The sequence below is a fragment of the Tigriopus californicus genome, chromosome 11 (genome assembly GCF_007210705.1).
Source record: "Tigriopus californicus strain San Diego chromosome 11, Tcal_SD_v2.1, whole genome shotgun sequence".
Classification (NCBI taxonomy): domain Eukaryota; kingdom Metazoa; phylum Arthropoda; class Copepoda; order Harpacticoida; family Harpacticidae; genus Tigriopus; species Tigriopus californicus.
Window position 1 is genome coordinate 6,398,781 of NC_081450.1, and position 24,269 is coordinate 6,423,049.

Consider the following 24,269-nt stretch of genomic DNA (forward strand, 5'->3'; position numbering starts at 1 on the left):
ATTCCCACTCCGTTGTCGCAACCAAACGTGCAACATTAATTATTACCTCACCCTCGGGAATGATCGCAGGTTCGCCCATTTAAGCTGTTAAGGCAGCAACTTATGCTGTAATTTAAACACCGCAAATAAGCTTGGACTCGGCTCACCTGGGAACGAACCAAGATTCGCAAATTGGAAAGCGGTTGCTCTACCAATACGGTATCCCAGCAAGCCTTAACCTCCAAATTCATCCCTCATTGAAATTTGGCAATTCAACGGGAGCACCCACTCGGTCGAGAGGTCTCCTCCCCATTGCCAACCACAAAATGAAATTTAGCTTCAAATCAATTCGAACGAGGAACAAAATGCTGAATGAATTAAGGTCTGTCTCCACCAATTACGTCTACAAAAAAGGGCGTAACGTCCAATATAAAAGAAACACCCACAATGTAATCCAAAAGTGAATTAATGTTTATCTGAAATATTATTTGGTAAGACATTCGTTTGTCAGTTCAATCTTTCAATGGCACAAGACATGTTCCTCTCCACGGCCAAAGTTGAACAACTTTAAGGATGATGTCTTTTAAGCAAATCCAAAGGGCAGTGTTGTAGCATGTCCGCGTATTTTTTCAGCTCTTCTTTTTGAACTTCTCGCTTCCTCTCAACGAGACTTTGGATTAAAGCTTGACGATCTGGCGCTCCAATAGCTTCTATCTTAAAAGACAAACATTTTACGATGCGATTTTCATATTTTACATAAATAAGAATGAACATTTCCATGACTCCTGCCTAATCTCATGACCAGTATGAACCGGTGGGCTTGAACAAGGATGAAATTTCAAATGGAAAAGCATCCTAGTCATCAAGTCTAAGGTTTTGTCACGATATAAAAATAAATTGAGGGGGTACGAAAGGTATCTGATTCTGTACGTTTTCAAAAGCATTCATGAGCTTTGTCCCAACCCAGGATTTAGGGTCAATTCTAGTGACCGTAGAGGCTTAATGTGCGTTTTGAGAGCACCTTTTGGCCTTCTTGCGTTCAAATAGTCGCAAGTCGTATGTAGGCATTGATCCAATAGCAGGATTTAAGTCAGACTTGGACAAGTTTTTGTCTAAAATTCCCGATCAACCTTATTTTCAAGGATTACCTAGAACACCAACTCTAATTCGTTGGTCGATCAAATAATATATATTAATAAAAGTTAAGTAAAGTGCATAAATTTATCGTCTTGAACTGCTGGGATTCCAAAAAGGAAGTCCGCAAAAAAAATTGTCAAAGAAACCTCAACCGGCTAATTGATTTTTAACTAAAATAGCTGATTAGTATTACTTGAGGAATATCCAGGTTGAAACTTTGACTGGCAAAGGCATCTGCAAATGGAGTCCAATCGACAGGTGACCTCATCTCTATCACTTTTGAAAAAGGCTGTTGTACAATCGAAGCAAAGTTTACTTCTAAGGGAGGGGGAGTGTCAATGGAGTGCCTTGAAGGAGGAGATCCAGAGCTTTGGGAGTCGCTCAAGGAACAAGGAGATCGTTTCCGACGAATGCTTCGTCGATTGGCCCGTGGATAGCGCAGAACCTGTGGAACATTGCTTTGACTTTTTAAAAAGGTTTTATAAATGCTGAAGCATAACTTTAGTCGATTCCAATTGCTCGTCTTTGAGGAAACACCACCTACGTACTTGAATGGGAATGGATTCGATGAGGACGGTTATATCATCCCGTTTGGCTGTAATTTGGAGGCTCCATTTTTTCAAGTTCTCTTGCCTTCCATAGCCTAAAAGACAAATGGGACCTTGAACTCGAAAGCTTTTTAACACCTTAGATTATGATTCGTTCCATTTGGTCACATGTAACATCAGACTTACTTTTGGTTTCTGTTGAGAGACAAAGAAAGCAAAGTCGACATTTGAACGTGGTAAGTCCGTTCTCTACCGAACTTTGGGCGATACTCAGGTCGACCCTTGGGTGTCCCAAGTTATCTAAATAATATTTTCCGTCATCAGGATCATTCATGAAGGCTCTGGAAGCAGAAACGAAGTCTTGATCTCTGCAGTCTAAATGAACGATATGTAGTATTAGCTTGTTTTCAAGCGATGTGGTTTGTATCGCACCTAAAAACGTGTTGCTTCATTTGATCTGAAAAATGATGGAGGTACATTGATATTTATTCAAATCCATCCCTTTGCAACCAAGTGCTTCTCACCATTGCTAACAGGAAAAGTTGCATGAGATTGATCAGGGTTAGAGCAGGCTAGGAGGGGGTGAGCACTGATCTCTCCATGGTTGACACAAATACTGACGGTGGTGACCTCTCCGATGATAAAGCCTTTGAGATGAAGGTTGGTGCCCGCTCGAATATCATATTGTTCACCTTTAGAACAAAGCAATGTCAAGGATCAACCACGAAAAAGTACGAAAATTAAAAAAAAAACGGTTAGCAAAATTGGCAACACATCCGGTTCCAATGCAGTTCCTTAACTTGAAACAACGACACTTTGCGAAGTTCTGGAAAAGTCAGCTTTTCACCTGGGAGCAAAATGCATAAAATCGTAGAAAAGATATGGAGTAGAAATGAAGGTTTTTAAGCAATTGAATGATGTATGGAAAGCTGATCTTACTTGTTTTGACGACATTATTTCTCTTCGATGAATCACATGGCTGGATTTCAAAGCGTCGAGACATGTTCGGACACAAAAAAAATCATTGCTGAAACACCATGGTAAATGGCAATACTGGAGATTGCAACCGTTACGAGAAGAAAAAGGAATTGAATCGAAGTTCTCCTTATAGATCCTGAAGATAAAAGTCGACACATGGACGATGTTACTTATCAGTTATTCATTTGCCACATAAGAGATGACATGAATTTGTCAAAAAGATGAGTTGGTCCTTTTTTCTTGCCCAAAATGTTGATCAATCAAATACATTGAATCCCTCGGATTTTGAATTGGTCAATAGCTATTATATAAGCCGAAAGAGAACATTAGCAATCGAAGTCTTTATTTTGCCATCAGTTTCAGTCAATCTTTTAAGTAGAGTCTGTGAGTTGTTATGGCTTTGTCGAGAGCAAAACACAAATGAGTAAGTGCTCTTTGCCAAGCGCAGTCTCTCCCGATTGATACTTGAAGGGTTAGCCAAGGAGTTCTCCAGACACAGCCGTTCTTGGGTTGGCTTATCAAGTCAGGCAAGGACGGTTGACTTGGAACAAAGACTCGATTCGCTCCTAATCATCGGAAATTTGAGACAAGTCGAAAAACAAAATCCATCATTATTCGTCAACGGACGTTTTAAGGCATTTGTGAGCATTCAAATGTTTTCGATCTTGAATTATTCGCGTGGTTGTTAATTCAGCCCGTTGCAGTTTCGAAAGATATATCCAAGCGTATAGTATGAAATGGAAAGATGATCAAGAGAAGACATGCGTGAATGAAAAACGATCTATCGTTTTTGTTCAATCCTGTCCGTTGCGAAATTCCTGATTGATCTTGTTAGCGATTTGACTCTTGAACAATCAACTGCAGCCTTGTATTTGAACTCTGAATTAGAGCACTTGAAGGTCTGTCGAGAGAGTTCAGATTTTTAGTTTGTTTCATACTTATTTCGCTCATAACAGACTTGATATGTTCATCAATCATCACACTAAGTAAGAAAAAAAATACCTTCAGTTCTGGAAAAGGGGACAAGGACTGGATTGGCCAACTACTAGTTCCATGATGAACTGATTCCTTTGATAAAGTCATTGGAATGTCAAAACAAAAAAGAATGAACTGCTGTGCTACTCTAAAGTCTGTAGAAGACAGCTTCAATTTGATGATTACGTCCAATCAAAAGTGACCAAGGGGCCCTTGTTGTAAATCGTACACCAACTTCATACAACTTGCTAGCGTGCTCTCTTCGATGATTTTGCAAAATGAATGACCAACGGTTGAGTTTCAAACGAGAATAGGATCGTGTCTAGATAATAACCCCAGGTCAACCGTATTTTCAAGGGTGCCTTATAGCTTGAAAAACAACAATGACATTGTAAGAAAAATCAAAATTTAGTGTTTACAAATTACGGATGCGTTCCAGAAAATCCAGAAATCTTAGATCAGTTCCTTCAATGTTGTATTTCTTAAATTTTTTCAAGTTTTGCAACGTTGACTAACATATCTGAGGGCATCAGATCTTCTGACATCCTACGGTGGATAAAATGTCTTTCAAAATTTCGAAAGAAATATCCAAGCACATCATGGTATTAATAGTTCTGCCTCATAGAGTCATAAAAATCGACTTTGATTTTATTGCTGTACACAAGTATTATTCTACCTCAGAATACAAAATGTACATGCCTAAAAACATGTTAAAAAATAAAATTTTCAAAATCTTCTGTAAGGGAAATAAAGTGCACATTCATTTAAAACTTAAATTATGAAGTCATGTCTGAAACGGTTCATTGTTTTTTGCAAAATGCCTAATCGATAATCGAAAGAGCTGGTGTAACCGAGTGGTCTAAAAAGTAAAAGTAGCAAAGTTGTCATGAAAAGAAATCTATAAATCAGCCTATTGAATGTATTTTCTTCAAAATCAATTAAGTGCATAACTATGTGCGATTTTAATATTTGGAAAGCAAAGTTTCAAAAATGTTCAATTAAAGAGTTAACTGCATGTTGTTATGTAGCATTTTGAGCTTTTCCGAAATTGTGCTAGAGGGCTAAAAAATCACTTTTGTGATATGGAAATTTCATTAATTTATTTGGGCATTTGGAGTTAAGATATAACGAGGGCATTTGGGACATAAAACGAAAGAATGGGCTAATTTGATGTCACATTACAAAATAAGGATACAAGAGATGTATCCTAATTTCTTTTCAAAATATAATTATCTCCTCAGATTAGCTAATCTTGTACTAAAAGCGCTGATGCGAATCTTTTAAACTCTCGTATTGCTGAGTTAAGGCTTGGAACTTACTCAGAATGAGTGTATTTTCATACCGGTTAACGTCCAAGCCCCTAACTTGGAGGTACACCCTTTAAAAAAACAGGCCTTCAGTCTTCTTCCGTTAAACGATATTTCGCGTTTTAATTAGGGTCCCCACACTGGATCAATTCATTGCCTACCTGTCTAAACATCTAAGGCAAGTGCATATTCTCGAAGTCAATACATAATTTTGATTGCAAAGAAAAGGTAGAGGCTAAACATTTGTCCTCTAAAACTCTTGTAGATTTCGACAGTGATGTAATTGATAGGAAACGCCCTTCTGTTTTTGCACCAAGCCAAGTCCAAAAAGTAAGAGACGTTTTAGCGTTTGACATCTTAGCCATACATTTGGCAATAAGCATGCATGGCATTCATGTATCGATCAAATTTCACGGCTCTCTTTGCCCGAGCTCTGTTACGTGTTAGGAACATCTGTTCCTGCGTACCTGCCAGAGATGTTCCTTTCCTCACTTTGTTCCAGGTTTGTGCTCATTTGTGCTCCAACTTCTCGTCTCTCTTACCAGTCAGCTGTCGCATTTTCCATGTAAGCTCTGTTCCACTCAGTCTATGAGAAAAGCAGGGCGTGTTCCATGTTAGTCAATACACACAACCAGACGACCGGCCTTCGTGCTGCCGAAAGGGTCGTAAAATGAAGACCAACGCCTCTTGTGAGTGGGTGTGAAAAAAGTTCTGTTGTCTTGTGACCGAAGAACTCTTTCCTGGGCTAGACATATTATTGAACCTTCAGTTTATGTTAAAACAGACCCCAAAGGAATCGAACACCCAGGGTTTCAGATGGGGGGCGTGATAGGCCACATCAACATGAACAGGGCCCGGGCCCTACAGACCGAGGTGCCCTCCCTGGACGACAAGGTTCATATTGAACCTAAGGTCCTGCCTCCTAGAAAACGGGGCAGGAATGGTGAGATCCAACAACTGGAAATCAAATTCTTGGACCACGACACTCCGGTTTATAGGTTGGATCAAACTGTTGACGGTCAGGTCTTGCTGGAGTGCCAAGGGGACCTCCGGTTTAAGTGCATCTCGGTGACTTTGAAGAGCTTCGCTCGAGTGTATGGAAAATCTGGCTTATTCGGAAAAAGGGACAAAATTGAGGCCGAAGAAGTGTACATCCGAGACAAAAAGTAAGTATATATATCTTGCACATACCATGATAATGCGGATACATTGATGATTACTTTGTGGTAGAAAAAATTTTAAAGTAGCCATTTAGACTTGCCAAACATCATGGCTCAATCATCGGATTTAAGTGAAAGACCTCTAAACCGAGTTCAATATCTACATTATAGTAATCGATGTTGAAACAATAGTGGAGTTGCGCTACATTTAAAGACCATTTCAGGGAAATACCAGACAATTAAAAATAGGGACCCAAAATGAGGACAAAGCACAATCTTTGAACGCAACAAAAGTTAAACGTTAATTTTGTCATTTCCAGCTCCATTTAGGGTTTCCAAAAAAGTGCAGTGACGTCATGATGTCGCCGCTACCCCAATGTTATGTCCTAATGTACTTTTCTTAGCCTTGTTGCCATCGTAAAAAAATGTTGATATCAAATCAAAGCTGCAATTACTGAGGTAATGTTCGGTGGCGTCATGTTAAAACTACCCCTTCCTCCTTTTTTTAAGACCGGAGTGCTAGGAGCCAACCTAGGAGCCAACCCTGACGAATTGTGCAAACATTTGTCATAACAACCTCCCACCATTCTGAGCGTCCAAATTATGGCTTTCATCCTTGCCTAGCCCAAACCCTCTGTGACTAAAGTATAAGGGTTCTTTGGGGGAAGACTAACAACACGCACTCGTATTACCAAAGCACTAGAGAATCACTAAAAATGTCGTTGAGGCATATGTGAAAAATGACTTAAATGTTTTGGCTTGCAGGAGTTTGAACCGACATTGCCAGGCTTTTGTTGACGTTAGAAGGGATAGGTTGGTTCTGCACTCTTTATCTTTGGTCAGGAAACTTCTATTGACGTCAACTTGGGTATTTTAGGTTTTGATGCTTCAAACTACTTCGTAAACGAGGAACAGATGACTCAATGGAGCAAAACACAGCATACACAAAGTGTGTCCACCAAAATTCACCATGCTTGGATGAGATTTGCCTTTCTATTCAAATTGCCAGTTGTTTGAGTAAGCAAAATTTGAATATTGACCCACAAACGGCGTCAAAACTACGCTGAAAATGACATTCATTTCAATTTTGTAACACATCTCTTATACAAATTTAATCACCTCATGATGCGTGTTGTTCGTGATGTACTGTTGATTATTTATTGGGAGAACCGCTCCAACAACAGGTTGTGGTCGGTATACGGGATATCGGCTTACGAGTTAGAAAGAAAGTTTTGAGTATATGAATGGCGCATTTAAAGTTAGTGCAAGTAATGTCTTTCATACACCTTGACATCTATGGCCAAGAAAAGGAACTGACATTCATTTAGAGAGTTTGAATGGTGCTTAAGTGACTGAGATAAGGTCTCACAATCCCAATAGGTAAGGGCAAGAAGCTTTGTTGAAATATTTTGCATTGTACTAGTCATAATTTGTGTGCATTAACGCTGTTGCTAATAAGGGTTGCTTTTCTTTTTCTTCATTTGTTCGATGAATCACGAGCATAATCACGATGTAATGGAATTGAAATTCTGAGGGATATTTATCACTACCTCCCTACCAACACGTTATTGATTGACTAGACGTTTGTGCCACGCTAAAGCCGCTAAAGCCATTTTTGTTCCAATTGGGTAATGAGTCCAATTTTGGTAAACCAATCCAATTGATAATCAAGGAACCATGATGCCCATGTGGTTTTGCTTCAATCAGGAAAAAAAAATCGTATGGAAAGCAAAAAAACAACTCGTGGTTGTTGAATGAACTCCTGGTAAAGATCGTGATATTGGATCGAGTTTGTGACGAGCTGAGCACCAGTTGAGTTTCCCAAATAGCTTTTACTCCTGGCAGTGCAAAATGAGTCGTAACCGGCTCGTCCTTGGCACTTACACTCGAATTTCTCCACGCAAAATATCATGAATTTATTTGATTTCCAAGGGTATTCTAGGACAACAGGACACTCGAAAAATAATTGGAGGCGAGAAATCCATAGAAAAAACGGTGAGCGTAAGTATCTTTGGGGCTAGAGATTTGGAACTTGATATACCCCTTAAACCTAAACCCCAAAAAGAGGGACATACATATCGATCTGTACCAAAAAAAAAAACTTGATGAATGAAGAAAATAAAACACAAACAGGCTAGACAGTTTCCAACAATTGCTCCAAACGCTATGGCCAAACTTCATAATAACATAATTTGAAATAAATAATATGAAAACGGTTCCCATGATTTGAAAAAGGGTGGAATTTACATATATATTAAGAGAGGGATTGTCAACTAGTCCAATTCAATAGCCCTTTGCGACGATCCCAGAGCTTTGATGCTCGTCACGCGTTTGCGAAGTAAAGTTCAGGGTCTTAGCATATAGAGACATAAAGTCCCAATCGAATCCTTAGCGCTGATTTAGATCCCCGGGTATAGACCTAAAGTGGTTATTCCAAGGGCAAAACTTAGCTCGAAGATTTCCTCCTTGTCGATTGTTTCGCCTGGTTCAAGGAACTTTTAGGGATTGTCTTTTATCCCATTCGCCATTCAATCCTTCACGATGCTTGCATACTTGTCCACAAAGGGTATGTACATTTCCGTTACATTGACGTGAGGGGTATCTTGTTTTGTAATAGTTGCTAGAAATGCTGTAGAAAAACACATTGGGCACGGAAGTGTTAGCTGTACCCCGTACTCCATGGCTGGACTGATCCACATGCATGAGCTCTAGGTTGTTCCAATATTTGTCGACTAATAATCGTCAAGATATCTATATTGGCCCAATGGAAATCTGTTGTGGAACATGATGCATTCCACGCAATATCTACCATGCAGGAGTGGTGTTCCAAATTCGGTGTCATGATCCACTGAACTATTTGGAACAAGTCCATGTCCATTAGATACTAGTTTATTATCCATCTAATGACCCGGTGGTGATATCCTCCACCAAACTAGTACAAGAAACTAAAAACATTGTGAAAGTAGATGTTCAAATTCATGGTTGGCCATTGGTTTATGGATCAAACCATCCATAGGACACTTAGTTGAGCAGGCAATAGAAATTACGCAAACATCAGTGAAGCCTAAGAGAGGCTATTTTTAATCAGGTTCAACAAATTCTTCAAGAAACGAACAAATCTATAGCATTGCCTGTTGTATGTGTTGTCTTCAGAATACAAGTGAATGCGTAACTAAGTGTACTCATGATGATTGTAAATTACATTTTCAAAGATTGCACTTTTAATGTGCTTTAAGGGACATTTAAAAGCATTTTGAGTTATTGTGAGACTTTGTAAGAAAGATAGAAATAATATTGTTTTTTTGTGATTATGAACATCGATTTTAATTCTTTGGGAAATTGACTTAACATATAACCGAGGCATTTTGGGGCTAAAAACGATGAAATTTTGACCACTAAATCCCATGTAACTATGTAGTGATGAAATAGATGATATCACAGTTTATAATCAAGTGCTAAGTAAGTGTGCTCCCAATTTTCGTTACACAGGGTTTTGATTTTTTTGTTTTTTGTCTTGATTTTAGGTATGGTAGTTTCTGATGTGGGCTAAAATACCATGAAGCAATAAAATCAAAGTTGTTCCCTATAATTTTCTCAGGTAGAAAAGTACTAAGACATGTTTGAGTATTTCCTTCAAAACATTAAAGGGTATTTTTACCACTGTAGGGTGTTACCGAAGTAATTAGTCAATTACGAGGTGTAAACGATTCTCACTTTGACACTGAACAATTTCTGTTAAAGATTAAAGCATACTATACATCCTGTACATTCTGTAAGGATAGCTATTAGAGTCATATCTGTTCTACAAGTGGGAAGGGCTGACAAGTTGTAAAAGACACAGGCAATTACGAGTAAGTAGAAGAGCCAAACCATCGGGCAGTTGACGGTAAGTGACTCTTACATGATGGGTTGGCCCACAATGTGCCAGTCAACAAAGGGATGAAATAAATGAAGTGAAATGTTTACATGTGACATGCTTTGTTCCAGATTTTTGAGGGGAGGCATGGGGACAGGAGCCCGCGAGAGATTGCCCGAGGGGATCCATGAATTCCAGTTCCAGTTCCAACTGCCTGGCGTGGACCTCCCAACGTCCTTGGAACACACTTTGGGATGTATCCGCTATCTAGTAACAGCAGAACTCGAGGATGGAAACGGAAAAAGTTGGAAGTCAATCAAGGCATTCACCTTTTTGTCGGACAATCCTGTGACCAATGACCAGGTAAGATCGCTTTTCGTTGGGAGTGAAAACTTGACCAGCACCTTAGCATTTCTGTTCATTTCAGACTGAGTCAAATGAAACCATTGTTGACATTCGGACAAGCGATGGCATCACAGTTCCAACATCCTTCCGTACTAACCGAAAGCTTTATATCCCAGGTCTGTCTAGTCAGGGACTTTAGTGTCCTTGGTCTATTTGACAACACAAAATAAACCCGTTCATTGGTTTCTAAATCCGATTAATATTTCCCATCTCCTCGTTTCAGGTGGGTTTATTTCGGTCAACTCAGATTTTACCAACTCCTCCAAGGTTGAAGTAGTGCCTAGAATGGTTGTCATTCGGAAGTCAAGATTTCACGAGGAGCACGTCAGCACCGAAGTGGCTCACGCCGTGGGCGCGCCAATAAACAAAGATGACATTTGGTGTCCGGTGGTGATTCCGCTTCCACTTTTGAGTCCGACCATTTCTAACTGCAAATTAGTCGAGGTCTCGTATGAAGTTCAAGTCAAGTTTGACCCTCCAATTCAAGATGAGCCCTCTATAGTGATTCCCATTGTGGTGGGATCGATTCCCTCCAACGATCAGATTGATGACGATCAACCGCCAACTTATCAACAATGCATGGACCACGTTGTTTTGGTGGAGAAAGACGATCCCGATCGGAATTCGTATCTTGGTGCTTTGAGCTTTTCGAATGTGTATCCATTCATGTCTGGGGAACCCCGCCATTATCAAGATCCACCATCCTACTCTGATGTAGCTTTCGCCGATGAAGATGCAGAATAGGTGGCAATAGAATAATTATAAAGACACGAGAATTTTAACCTATTCAAAGCTTTACATGGATCGCAAATGCACGGAACTAAAATAAAGCATTATCATCACGCAACCTCAAGCAAAACCTCTCGTTTCCGAAATTGTTCCACGTTAGGTTCCTTTGGTCGCTTTCTGTTTGAAATTGATGAAATATCAAGTTTCTACATTCATTATTAATTTCAACAACTGATGCGTTCCTCTAGCCCCCATCTTGATGATGAGTTGCTTCATTTATCAAATTCAGTAAGCCATCGATGAGCCGGCACTTGAGTCTGGATGATTCATATTCTCTGAATAAACAGGGAAGTGTGTGTCCTGAAAATGCAACTCAACGCAGAGAAAGAGGAGGAAATTCTTGTTACCCCAGCTTACGTACGATCCAAAATGCAGCAATACCTGTCTTGGTGATGAGTCATCCTCCAGGGTCCTCGGTCCGCGGCCTCGATTTCAATCCTCAGTTGCTCCTATGTGCCCTACTATTGTAATTACCTGCTTGGTAAGCAAGGGCGTAGACCAAGGCAAGACCTTTCTCCAAAAACAAAGTCCAACAGTCTTCTTGACCATCAACATATATTGCGCTACAAATAATCGGCTCAACGCTTACATATCAATTCCTCTGGCCAGAAGTGAGTTTTATTGTCAAGTTTCAACCTACATAAATATGTAGATAACAAAAGGGGATTTTTCGGAATGACGGGATCGTGCTGTGCTTGCTTTGAGCGTCATGCTTTTGTGCAGTTTTCTCCAAAGGTGCGGATAAAAAAAAAAAATAAAAAACAAAGCTGGTGTTGACGAATGAGAAAAGGTCCGAGAGTCGGATTTCACTCGAATGCAAAGTGCACGAATATACTGTACATTCCTTTGAATTGGCGAGCTGGAGCTAAAAATCATCAAATTAAACACCTGAATGGTGTCATGAGTGATAGATAAACGGATTGAGTTCTCTTGGAAGTCATTCATGAGCAGGAAACATTCCCATTGTGAGATAAATCAAATCTGCGTCACGGAAGAGCGACTATGTGTTGCCCTGAATCGCTGAATTTCCCACTAATTTTCCCTCCCCTCCGTTTTTCAGATTGTCAAGTTTGTATCCATTTCGAATTCCCATGCCTTGAGGACATCTCTCAAGGCACAAAGAATCTTGTTTCACCCCAAGTCAACGACTTTCAGGCCATCCAGCGGAGCATCTACCATCATATCATCTATTGGAAGAGCCTTTCAGGTATCTCTTGTCCACGTCCAAAAGTGAGGGGACTCACTTCTACGGTATGCTGGAGAGGTGTATGCCTCCATGTGCGTGAAGATCCATCCACACTCTCGATCGAGTACGTGCCGGCACGTTATGTGAGCAACAACCATTGGTTGGTTGACTTGACGGGCTGGTTAGAATACCATCATGTATCAAGCCCACCTCTACAGGCAGGCCAGGTGATTTTTAAATCCAACAATTTACAACGAATATTGTCCGAGGTATAAGGGAGAGTGTGTGTGTGTATGAGTGTGTTGTTGATGTGGTAGTCGTTGCATCACAACAACAGTCTTTGGAGGTTTTAATCAAACAGGTGCCACACCTACCAATACAAAAACACACAATAGCAACAACCAAGGGAAGAATGAACCCAAAAGGTGGCAGTGACTAATAATCGTGCCTCTATTGAACGAATACGAGTGACCTGAATTGTGATTTGGAAATCGGTGAAGAGTTCAAGGCCGTTGAGGCATGACCCTGAGAGCCCACTAACCAACTCAAAGTGCATCAAAATGTCACGTTTCGACAGCAGTGATCCCAACGATCGGTTTCGACCCTTTGATCCCACACTCACCAACCCAGACTATGAAGACTTCGAGGAGCTCCACCCACCCATAGAGTATGAGCTGGAAGCCATTGATTGGGCCACCATGATCTCACGGGGAGTGGTGATCCTCATCTTCCTTATCGCCTACATCCTAGTTTTTGTGAATGTGGCTCGAGGCAAAAAGCTCAAAAATTGGCGGCTCTACTCGCTCGTGGCCTTGACCTTGTTCTGTTGGCTCTCCATGGCCTTTTACCAAGATCACATTGACGAGTACTTTGTGCACAAAGTCACGCTGTTCCCGGCACCGAGATCGATCTATTGGTGTGTGAGGAATCTGCTCCATGGGATCACGTTGTACATGATAGTTCTTCTTTTGTGTCATCTCTCGGACTTCCAACATCGCGGGATCTGGATTCTGTTCGTGAGCATGGTGGTGTGTGTCCCCCTGTTCTATTCCATTGCAGTTCTCATCATTGATCTCCGAGTTCCCGAGCAATCTCGGCGGAGTTGGGAGTGGAACATTGGCATTGCAGCCACCAAAACCTTTCTCTACAACTTGCTCACGTCGATCATTCTCTTCGTGTTCACCATAAGGTAATTACACAATTTGTGGGTTTTTGACGTGCTTTCATATTTGATGCCTAGGTTGGTAATGGCTAATGGATCAGATAGGATCGTCACTTCACGACTAGTTTGTTCTCTTCTTCCAAGCTTTAAGCATTTGCCGTAAGTGTTGACTAGCTCATTTGCAACCTTGATTTCATTTTATAGATTTCTTCCTTTTGCAGGTAAAGTTTCTCACGAGACATTTGCACATCTCTTAGTAATTGGTTAAGAGCTTCTATAAAATTTACAACTTCGGATTCCAGTCAAACCTATGAGGATTGAACATAGTCGGATCTTTAGATCATCTGTTTAAGGTCTATGATCAAAAATCTCATGGGTCTAAAAAATGAAAAAAAAGCCGAGATTATCTAACAGTGAGACCTTCATAGTTCAATGAACTTGCAAGTGGCAAATGTTATATTCACTCAAAAATACAACACGAAAAACTGAACCGTTTTTTTCTTATGAAGGTGCTTTCAAGATTAGAAACATGCGTGATTAATAAATCATGAAACCTAATTTCCATACCTTGAAGCTCAATCTGTCCCCAAATCGAGGCATGTTATTTTATGTTTTGTAATAATTTTGGCGGTCAGCAAATCCAACTTTTAAACAATGGAGGGAGGAAGTAAGATGTCTAATTTTTAACAAATTTATCCTCCTTTCAGGTTTTGTACGAGCCGGCTCTATGGGACTTACGAAGAACGAAGAAGCACATTGGTGGTGGTCGTGTCCAGATGGGTGTTTGTCTTCTTTATTCTTCACAATCTCATTGCCATTGCTTCTTTTGGCACTTCGGTAGCCATTCGAGTCCCTGGCCTCTTAGATAACCTTCACCCGGCCACCTTAGCTCACCGGATCCTGGACGAATTGGCCTTCCTCATCATCGTGCTGGCCATTCCCGTGTCTTACTTGTTCGGTGTCCTTTGTTCGGGATGCTGCGGCAGGGGACGACAAAGGGAAGTGGAAATGGACAAGATGGACAAAATCTACCAAGAGGTGAGTGGCTTTACCACGACAAAGCCGATCTTTACTCGTAAATCTGACTCATCTAACAATTCGTCACAAAGTCTAGATCAAAGCAAGTCTAGACAGAGCTAGAGGCACAGAATTGGTTCTTCAAAAGACGAATTGACAATCAAAAAAACTTGATCAAGAAGATTTAACCATTGACGGTTTTGTTGAATGATTACAGGGTGTCCCAAAATGAGTTTATCTCTAGAATTCGCATTCAAGTTATTCAAAAAATGATGCAATTTAAAAAGAACTTTGAATATATGAATTGGAAATGGTCACCATATCTGCCAACCTTTTAATCGGCAATGGTTTTGTGATTGCAACCGTATACAAACCAGACTACCTAACTATTTGAGGTCTAAGGTTTTGAAGCTTGTGTAATGGTAGACCTGTGAGGTTTAATGGCATACGAACTTTAACTTGAGGCTGTTGGCCTTTTTCAGGCAAATGGGAATTTCCATTGTTTCTAAAGGAGAGGAAAATGACCACACAACCCTCATGACTTGTCAATTAAAAACCTATAACAAGGCATTTGCTATATTGTAACATTCAATAAATGTAAATAATCTGGAAGGAAAATGACAAAAAGATTGAAAGCAGATTTCGGTTGAAACTCTTGAATATTTTGAAAACATGAATTAATGTGCTCAATAATATCAGAAAATGCAAAAAGCTGAAAGCATTTACGAAAATAGGTAGATGTTTATGCAATACGGGATATCTTGGCCTTTTTGGTTAAGTAAAAGAAGAACGACTCAATCTCGGGCCACCCTGTACATAAGCAAAAACATAACGTCTATTTTTATACCGGTTAAACAATAGCTTAACTATGCTTCCTAAAAATGCTTCATTCTTGCAATAAAACCAAGGCTAGTAGGCATTAGCAAAAAAAACGAGCTCACATTTTCACGCCATTGCCATCGAAACTTTCATGTTTGGTTGCGGTTATTGTCTAAACGCTGACACGTCATGTTGTGCGACTGTAAAAATATCAATGTCCCAACACTAATATTTTCATTTAGAGAGCAAGACATTTGACATTCATGTTATGTAAAACAATAATTTGGTTTCAGGTGTGGTCCACTAATGGGAATCAACCCAGAAAGGGCCGCAACGGCTCCGTGATCACGAATTCAACCCAAGTGAATACTGATCCGGCGGCACCCAGATCTAATCGATCCACACACATGGGCAGCCAACTTAATGTGGGATCATCCACCTCGATGGCGGGCTCTGTCAATGGATCCATGGGAGGGTCTAATCTCTCCATTAATCGCAGAGAGAACAATGCCGAGCTGACCACCAGTGAAAAGCGCAAGAAACGCGAGTCTTACCTGGAGGCCATGTCCATGGGAAGTATTGACGAGAGGACCTCGGGCAGGTCTTCGGTCACAAGTGAGCCTATTGATTTGTGAGCTTCATGTCTGGTCCAAATGCAAGCAAGTCTGATCAAAAGAACAAAACATATATCCTTGAACATACTCAATATGTGAGCGTTTTACAGAAATAACATGTACACGATTTGAGAAAACAAATACATGTCACCCCACCAATCCTACTAATAATGTTGTGAGGGTGGATTTTGAATTTGCAGCCACTAACTTTGCACATATAAATCTTGTTCCAAAACTATGGTAAGTTGAAACGATATGATCATGAAAGAAAATTCACGTGTAATGTTCCCATTCAACTATCGATTATTAATCTTTCAGGGAACGATAATGCCCTCAAAGCCACAAAAGCCGAAAGGCAACGACTACTCCGGATCTCCAAAAAGTGACGCAAAATGAGGTTCTGGTCAAGGAATTCTATCGGCTATTGCAAATGATTAACTGAAAAATGGATGCGTTGATTGAGAAGACACAGGCTAAACTGCTTTGACATGGCTGTTTGTTCAGATGTCATTAATGCATTGGGATAAAATGATAATATGTACCTGTTATCAACTAAGAGCCATCAACAATGAAAACATGCAATACATAATCTCGATTCAAGAGACAGACTCAAGGCTCTTGTTTTGGATTTGCGAGTTTAACTGCCAATTTTTTACCGTTGTGCAGAGATGCCAGTTGATTTATTTCATCTAAAAAACAGCCCAAAAAAAAAACCGTAGCAAATAATGGACTTTCCTATATTTATAGAATACGCGCAATAAATTGTTTTAGCACTAAAATGTTTCCATTGACAGGAAGTAATTACTGACTACTGGAGATTAATAGCTTACCTTTTAAGAGGTATATGTAGGTAGTTTGTACACTTACATTCTAGATCGTAGCAACATATATTTTTACGAAGGATTAAAAAAAATTCGAAGTGCCGCCACGGTAATAACAGAAATGAGTCATGAGAAACTCAGTACAATTGTCGAAACATGCCATGAGAGTAACGTTAAATGGAAAAAAGCACTCGAAAAAATATGGACAAGCAGCATTTTCACAATAGTTTTGAATCACGTTTCGAAACTGCATGGAGCTTTAAATTGTCTGACTTTTCAAAAACCAGATCAACAATATGTTCTCGGCTGCAATACTAGGTAGATGCATAGAGGAAAAAAAATTGAGAATTAAGTTTACATGGCTTTTTATTCTTCATCTAGAAAAATATTTAACATGTAATAAATACCAATAAGTAAATTTAATCATCCAATTTTGATGCCTACACCGTTACGAGTTAATAATCTGAGAGAGGAAACAAATTTCTGAAACTCTAACAATTCTACTTTTTTGCTTTGATTCAAGTTCCAAATGATCTTTTTGGTATTCAATTTTCTTATTTGAATTCAAATGAAGAATTTTTTGCCTTATTACTAACAAACAGCTCTTTGGCAAGATTTTCTTTTAAGTAGCATTTCGTTTTGGTCCGAAAAACAGAAACTGAAGACGCACAATGAGTCAGCTTTAAGAATTCCATGATTAGAATTAACTCAGAGTTACCAACATCGTAAATTTTAACATTTTAATCAAAACAGAACAAAACAAGAAACAGAGCACTAAGAATGAGCTCTCTATGTAATTTTTTCTGTAACCAAAGACCTCATAAACCAAGGGCTGAGATGAAAACTTTCATTGGGGTTTTTCATTCCTTAGTAAAATGATGATGATTATTCGGTTACGTAGCCCACCAAAAATGAGCCATCTTGGATATTCCGTGGATGTTTTCTTTTTCATCTCTGAGCACAATTATCACACTAATACTTTACTCACTCAATGAACAACTTTCAATAGAAATTGTCATTAAATCAATGAGGTTCACTGTCAACAGTGACGATTTGACTTAGAATGTCCATGTACATTTTGATATATCCACACCATTGACTGTTAAATCTTGCGTCCTCTATAACATCAGGGTAATGAAGTATATCAATAACTTGTCAGGGCTCGGATAAAAACGGATTTGAGGACCAAATAATCTAAAAAAAAGGAATATTTTTTTCATCAGCAAAGAAATGGGTAAAAAGTGTAAAATACAAATGGACACACCAAATGATTAAGGCTTGCAGGGGTACCGTATTGGTAGAGCATCCGCTTTCCAATTTGCGAATCTTGGTTCGTTCCCAGGTGAGCCGAGTCCAAGCTTATTTGCGGTGTTTAAATTACAGCATAAGTTGCTGCCTTAACAGCTTAAATGGGCGAACCTGCGATCATTCCCGAGGGTGAGGTAATAATTAATGTTGCACGTTTGGTTGCGACAACGGAGTGGGAATATCCCTTAATTGGGACACCCATCATCAGAAGCAAGCCGAGCGAGAGAGCTATCTTCTGACTCCAAACAAACAAACAAACAAACACCAAATGATTGGAGTACCACATTCAGGTCACCACACAAATAATTCTAATTGTGCAACAAAAAAAGGAAAGTAGCACAACTCAAAAGCAATTGGCACTCTAAAAGTATAAAAGCATATAGTTGTACACGCAAATCAGTTCAATATGACACACGCACAAGAAGACACAGAAATAAGTCACCACTTATTCTTATTTAAAGCACTCGAAGTGCAATTAATTCATTCATGCTTAAAAATTCACAATGCCCAAACGTGCCTCTATATTTCCCTTTAAAGATAAAAGGTAAATACAATCGCCATTAGCGACTCATTTGAGATGGCCATTCAGGTCATATTCCTTAAAATATGCTATTCGTAAACAAGAAAAGCGGGGAGGCAAATTATTATTTTTGTTTTGCTTTGTGTGCCACTTTATTGTTTGGTGAGCCCCTATTTATTTTAATTTGACGTACCCCTCTACACTGGTGTGGTACTTTATTTTCTGGTGTGTTGATCAAAAACTTTGGCGTGCAATTACATCGTTTTCCTGTGCCGGTTGTTCTGTCACACTAAATAAATCTCTAAAAGCATACTTGTTTGTTTGATTGTACTAGAAAGATATGCAATAAGACGTTTATGGAGTCTTTCTTACTTATCACTACACCATATGTCCTCCCTTGGATGGACCCAAAATGTTATCATACAAAAGGAATTTCATGTATTTTTCCCTTGTTATGTTAAATGCCTCTTTTACACCAACTGATTTGGGGCTTACACTTGCCCAAATGAAAAACGTTTGTTCGCATTTACTCCTAAGCCACAAATGTGCCAATCATGATACCATTTCCAAAGAACTGGCCAGTAGAACGACAAAGAGTTTATCTCGGAATCTGTCAGAAAAAATGGTACCTTCAAAACACCTAGCGTCTTATTTTCAAAGAGGAAAAAAATCTTCAAACGTAATGTTAAGATTGAAAGAGCATTACGTAATTTGGTTTAGATTGCAACAATGATGATTGAACACGTCAAGCGATATTGTGAACTTCGTTGTATTCGTGGCCAACATGCATCAGTTGTCGACGTAAAGCATGCATAATCTACAGTACATAATACAACTCAAACAAAATTGTTAGTTTTATCTATGCTGAAGCGTCTTTTTGACATGACTTAAGTTCAAGGAATTTTCGATACGTTTTAACAAATGGTCCATATGAGCTTTATCTTCCTCCATTATTTGGTATTAATGTAATTGCCTTGGTCTTAGCTAACCGGATTGCAAGCGCTACGATGCAAGCCAACAAAAGACGAAAGTCGATTTCACAAATCATTTTCGAGGTCCTTTTATGAGTTTGAACAAAATGCATCAAGCCTCTATAATTATCCGTAAGGAACGAGTTTTGCTTTTTTCATTGAAATAGTGTAAACCCTCTAATAAATCTAGATTAGATTCCTAATAATAATGCAATTCATATAATTTCATCTCTAATTCCCAGTGACAGATTCTGCATATGCAGATAAAGAAAGCAGTCGGTTGCTTCCTTTTGGAGGAAGGAAAGCAATACAGAAGCAGGGTTAAATATTTTTGGAACTGAAAACGAGTAAATGTTATGTTTATGATTTTTGAAACTCTTCGAAGTCTAGATCCGCAGGTTTTCTTCCAGGTATGACGATCTGTCTCCTCCTTACCAGGAATTTGGCTTTTAGAAGTCTTCCCATTCTTACGAGGCTTTTAGAACAAAGTAAATTGAATCAGCAAATTAATTACAGGTTTGGAAACGGTTTTAGTTAGGGTTAGACAAAGGGTGTTTGGGGCAGCTCGCAAGACTCGAGTCAATTCCAGATTTCCTTCCATCGGTAACTTCAAATAACTTTTTCGCTAGAATCTTCATTAAAGCAGCTTTAATCCTGTACATCATGTGGATTTTTGGCTTCGTATGTTCAAACACTTTAGTGGCGACGAGGCAAATATCTTTACTAGCAAAAATTGTACTTCGACCTAGTGTTCCCTACCTAAATGATGAGAATGAAGAACTATACCCTATGTTTTGGTACCATGAACCTTTTTAGCACATGCAAGCACGTGAGTCAGTTTCAGCTCAATGTTGGTCTCGAATAAGGGTTCTTTTTAAATAGGCGAAAGGGGTCGTGTCCAGGTGTCATAATTCAGGCGCTAATTCACAAGCCCAGCATCATTTTTCCAAGTGCCTATTTTTTCCTATTTACAACGAAGTTACTCTCGAATACAACAATCATCCAATTGAATTATCCATTGTCCGAGTGGGCGTAATAAAGAAAACGCGAGGGCACCATATCAAAGACAAACCACCACCATAACAAGATATGGCGGTGAATGGTGGTGTCTTCAACTCTGGCCATATTAGATCTTGAATGAAGTGTGACCATAAACACGTTCTAGCTTGGCTTTGATTTCCGCGGTTTTCCGTGGGCGGTCGACACTTCCAAGAAAGAATGGCTTCGTTCAACATTGCCCATATACAACTCATCTGAGCCACCCAAGTTTCGGGCCATCCCCCTCCCCGCCCTTTACTGAATGGCCTAGAATAAAGGTAAAGCCATGTTCATGCTATTATCTTTTTTACTCGTTTGTTCATCTGATGATGTCTCCCAGACAGGAATTTTCCAAGTCTTGTCTTGGACCCAAATTTGCCATGCAATTTTTAGCATTTCCTTTTCAAGACCGATCAGTCCATTTTTCAATCTTTGTCCCTTTTGCCCTTTCTCCCTAGCATTAATATGTCCTTGGTCTGGAATACCTCACACCAAAGAGCGGTTGTCCGAATGAATGGCTTCACAATTTGCGAAGGTCACCAACAGATATGGGGTTCAGATCCTTATCCATGTCTCTGATTGGAGGCTTCATAGAGAGGATGAAATATACCTATTTACCCAAAAAGTTCGGGTGTTTGCCCGAGATGTTACCTGGTGTTTAACAAGTGTCAAGAGGATTTCCGCCTCCCACAATATATTTGGATTGGGGAGAATCCTTCCAAAGATGTGAAAACACTGTCAATCGCGATTAAGCTGAGCTTCCGGTTCCACTAGTTCGAATCTCGTGACTTTGTCAAATAACAACGGGTTAAGGTGCCTGAAAAAGGGCCCCCTTTTCGGAGCACATTTGTCTCAGTTTAAGTGACCTTCCTTGAACAATACACTCGTTATGTAGAATGAATGCATGACAAAAGAGCAAGAACCTACTACCTTGGAGTTGAGTCAGTTGTTTTCCTTCCGTCAGGCAGTTTTCTTAGAATCTATTTAATTCGTTTAAGCTTGTTGAGATTCTAGTGACATCATTGTTTGTTAATACAACTTGAAACCATGAGCATTTTCTTTGAAACGTGGAGCACAATCGGCAGGGTATTTCGGCACTAGATAGGCCGTTTATCAGCAAAAAGTTATTTTGGATTCGAATTAAGAAGATAGAAAAACTAGTATCCCAGAGGCAAGAACTGAGCATTGTGCAAAATATGCAGTTTTGAGAGCCTAGTGGGACGGCCATATTCCACAGCAATGATTATTATAGCAATTATGGTGCCGATGGCACCATTATGAATTAATAGAGTATTTACATGTATGGAAAGTGAGAAAACATTGATAACCAAAAGGGCCCTTAAACATCCGCTCCATGACAGATAGTTTTGCATTGCTGATTCCCTTGACTTGTTAATGCCATTGGTCTGTAATTTCGCCAGAGAGCGGATAGAAATATTGTCTTGGTCTTCCTGTTTTCAATTTGCAACTAAATATGTTGTAAATTAGGGTTGCCATTCAACCAAGTCCTTGAATGATTTTAACCCGATCTTCCTAAACTACCTTCGAGGAATGACGTCAGCTTGGAAAAAACACTGAAGTGGCCAAGGGTTTTTCCTTGTCTGTATGCATAGTACATAAGAACCGATTCTTTAATCGACCGAAGAATGTTTAAAGCTACTGTGTTTTTATGCTCAGCATTACGCCTAGCATTAAGTTCCCTAGGAGAAATAAAGCTTTAAAATTCGCCTTTAAACATACTTTACCGAAAGTAATTTAAACTTCTACGTGATATCAGTATGCACCATTGCACATAAGATGTCTTGATGGGATGATAATTGGTGGTTTCTCTTTGAGTTGTACGTACTTGGAGTGCGAGCACGTTCTTGTTGCGTAGCTTACTCGCCCAGAGATTCAGATATTGAAGGTCAGTCAGCGGCGCTCTTTGTCTTCAGGGGTCTCAAACTCACCTTGATTGATTGATGGCTAAGTACTTGGTCGGCTTCTAGGTAGGATTCTCTGGCAAGGAAGAAGTGAATAACCACGGGCACCTTTTGATTTCACCTCCGTGACATTATCATTAGGGCCAGGAGGACGACAAAGGCCCACATCTGCGTGCCAAATGCATCTCAGCTACTCCATTAGATTGATATCAGCGGTTCATAGAATAGACAACAATCAATCAATGACTCGAACTAATCCGTTCAAATTCAGCTGGTGGCTCTGGTCTTTTCTTATCGCATTATCATCAGAGGTTCATTCCTTGTTTTTCGGTAGGAACGATTCACATTGGAAGTGACTTTCAGAGGCATTTTGACGAAGTCAGATTTGTCTGAAGCGGAGACGTCAAGTGACATACTGGCACACTCATGGCCAGGATATAATCCTTCTTGTCTACATCCGACGTATGCGGATCTTTTGGCTATGAGGCCTTGTGGAAGCTTCCAACCAAATGTGAATCCACTTGCTTACTATTGACTTGAGGTGAGTGTCCGCGGTATTCGCAAGGAGGACGAACTACTTTGTGATTGTAAAACAAGGCTAGAAATCTGCATTTCCAAGGGTTCCCATGATCAACGTTCATGGCTAGTGGAGTTCTGATCTTGATTTAGGTTAATACTCGTATAAGGGTCTGGAGGGCTGATTGATCTCCCAGTTACCGCCCTCCTTCTTACCCGACGAGCGAATGAATGAAGCTCTTTTAATTAGCCTCCTCTTGTCAATTACTCATTGTACATGGGAAAATCACATCATTCCATGGCAATGAGATGTCAAGGCTGGTGTATGTAATCTGATGAACTGAAAGTACGCGTTCATGAGCAATGCTAGCCAAAAACCGTCTTGAAAGTAGGCACGCGTTCATTAACTTGAGTTGATTTCAAGTTTTCATACAACAGTTGCGAACTAATAAGGGATTGTGTGAAATGGAACTATGTATATTGATAAAACACTTGATTCTTCTACAACTAGGACATTTTCAGCCCGTTATAATGAAGTTACCCACGCCTGTAGCCAACTGTATTTCCATTATTTTCTTTGTCGACCAATGGCTAATCCCATTGTTCCGCCCAAAAATCCGATAAATACGTCAAAATGGTTCCAAGTAATTTCATACACAAAGGACCCCGCTAGGTCTTCCTAGGACATGAATCATGGTTTTGTTCCTATTCAGTGTGAGGAAGTCTTCAAAATTATCCCTTGCTTTCAAAACCAAGGAAATCGATTGACCTTATTGCTGTGGAAGCGTTTCCAATTGGAATTCGATAATTAGCAACACAAGATTAAGAGTCTGGCCAGAACAGTCGATTGTTCAGTTCGGTCAATTGCAAGGTAGTTCTCAAGAACTTGATCGAATTCAACGGACCCTTCCACATGGCCTTGAACTGACAAGTGTGTGTTCATAACCCAAAGATGATTGCAATGACTTGAGCTTATGAAGCCAACATCGCATCAGCCACCATTGCAGATCATAGAAAGGCCTCATGATTGAGAAGAGAAGCAAATTTGCAATACACTATGGCTGCTCAAGGTTGGCAGAAAAGAGGTTCAAATACATGCTTGACAGGTTGATTATGACCTCTCACGGTTTGACATTTTCAAGCAAAAATGCAGATTCTTTGTGTTGTAAACATCGTGTTTTGAAATACAACTTATTTACCTTATTGTTTGCCATTATGCAAATTTGGAATTCGAATGGACT

General features: G+C 39.7%; 4 protein-coding genes across 8 annotated transcripts in view; 3 read left to right on the forward strand and 1 right to left on the reverse strand.

Moving 5' to 3' along the window:
- Nucleotides 1–409: 409 nt before the first annotated feature.
- On the reverse strand, nucleotides 410–2,958 carry LOC131890672 (uncharacterized). Of its 2 annotated transcripts, none has more exons than XM_059240071.1 (7): nucleotides 2,604–2,958; nucleotides 2,189–2,356; nucleotides 2,097–2,121; nucleotides 1,851–2,005; nucleotides 1,665–1,777; nucleotides 1,310–1,561; nucleotides 410–693 (listed from the first exon to the last, which is right to left on the reverse strand). In XM_059240071.1, the coding sequence occupies exons 1-7, from the start codon at nucleotides 2,665–2,667 to the stop codon at nucleotides 547–549; spliced, it is 924 nt and encodes a 307-aa protein (XP_059096054.1). In that variant the 5' UTR covers nucleotides 2,668–2,958; the 3' UTR covers nucleotides 410–546. The 2 variants fall into 2 exon arrangements, with proteins under 2 accessions (XP_059096054.1, XP_059096055.1); XM_059240072.1 differs by having other exon boundaries at nucleotides 1,665–1,759; nucleotides 2,604–2,954.
- Nucleotides 2,959–3,129: 171 nt separating this feature from the next.
- Nucleotides 3,130–11,191, forward strand: LOC131890671 (arrestin domain-containing protein 3-like). The gene is made up of 5 exons (XM_059240069.1): nucleotides 3,130–3,283; nucleotides 5,427–6,090; nucleotides 10,072–10,303; nucleotides 10,368–10,461; nucleotides 10,569–11,191. Exons 2-5 carry the CDS (start codon nucleotides 5,741–5,743, stop codon nucleotides 11,087–11,089), a joined length of 1,197 nt encoding a protein of 398 aa, XP_059096052.1. The 5' UTR covers nucleotides 3,130–3,283; nucleotides 5,427–5,740; the 3' UTR covers nucleotides 11,090–11,191.
- Nucleotides 11,192–11,593: 402 nt separating this feature from the next.
- LOC131891061 (uncharacterized) lies at nucleotides 11,594–16,803 on the forward strand. Of its 4 annotated transcripts, none has more exons than XM_059240557.1 (5): nucleotides 11,594–11,745; nucleotides 12,195–13,509; nucleotides 14,190–14,520; nucleotides 15,612–15,933; nucleotides 16,251–16,803. In XM_059240557.1, the coding sequence occupies exons 2-5, from the start codon at nucleotides 12,881–12,883 to the stop codon at nucleotides 16,316–16,318; spliced, it is 1,350 nt and encodes a 449-aa protein (XP_059096540.1). In that variant the 5' UTR covers nucleotides 11,594–11,745; nucleotides 12,195–12,880; the 3' UTR covers nucleotides 16,319–16,803. The 4 variants fall into 4 exon arrangements, 3 of the variants coding, with proteins under 3 accessions (XP_059096540.1, XP_059096538.1, XP_059096539.1); XM_059240555.1 differs by lacking the exon at nucleotides 11,594–11,745 and adding an exon at nucleotides 11,951–12,099; XR_009374371.1 differs by lacking the exon at nucleotides 11,594–11,745 and adding an exon at nucleotides 11,952–12,099 and having other exon boundaries at nucleotides 15,612–16,172.
- Nucleotides 16,804–22,829: 6,026 nt separating this feature from the next.
- Nucleotides 22,830–24,269, forward strand: part of LOC131891066 (uncharacterized) — a 13,017-nt gene continuing 11,577 nt past the window's right edge. Inside the window, exon 1 of the mRNA XM_059240566.1 lies at nucleotides 22,830–23,053. The gene's annotated coding sequence lies outside the window, so the exon portion shown is untranslated. The remainder of the gene's footprint in view (nucleotides 23,054–24,269) is intronic.

What these genes read in the sequence shown, in the direction of transcription:
- LOC131891061 (XM_059240557.1), top strand. Translation starts at nt 12,881, where the DNA reads ATGTCACGTTTCGACAGCAGTGATCCCAACGATCGGTTTCGACCCTTT. An exon ending in CTCTTCGTGTTCACCATAAG is followed by an intron (nt 13,510 to 14,189) that starts GTAATTACACAA and finishes TCCTCCTTTCAG; the next exon opens with GTTTTGTACGAGCCGGCTCT. An exon ending in GGGCAGGTCTTCGGTCACAA is followed by an intron (nt 15,934 to 16,250) that starts GTGAGCCTATTG and finishes TTAATCTTTCAG; the next exon opens with GGAACGATAATGCCCTCAAA.
- LOC131890672 (XM_059240071.1), bottom strand. Translation starts at nt 2,667, where the DNA reads ATGTCTCGACGCTTTGAAATCCAGCCATGTGATTCATCGAAGAGAAAT. An exon ending in AACTTTTCCTGTTAGCAATG is followed by an intron (nt 2,122 to 2,188) that starts GTGAGAAGCACT and finishes ATCATTTTTCAG; the next exon opens with ATCAAATGAAGCAACACGTT. An exon ending in TCAACCTGGATATTCCTCAA is followed by an intron (nt 694 to 1,309) that starts GTAATACTAATC and finishes TTGTCTTTTAAG; the next exon opens with ATAGAAGCTATTGGAGCGCC.
- LOC131890671 (XM_059240069.1), top strand. Translation starts at nt 5,741, where the DNA reads ATGGGGGGCGTGATAGGCCACATCAACATGAACAGGGCCCGGGCCCTA. An exon ending in ATCCTGTGACCAATGACCAG is followed by an intron (nt 10,304 to 10,367) that starts GTAAGATCGCTT and finishes TGTTCATTTCAG; the next exon opens with ACTGAGTCAAATGAAACCAT. An exon ending in CCGAAAGCTTTATATCCCAG is followed by an intron (nt 10,462 to 10,568) that starts GTCTGTCTAGTC and finishes TCCTCGTTTCAG; the next exon opens with GTGGGTTTATTTCGGTCAAC.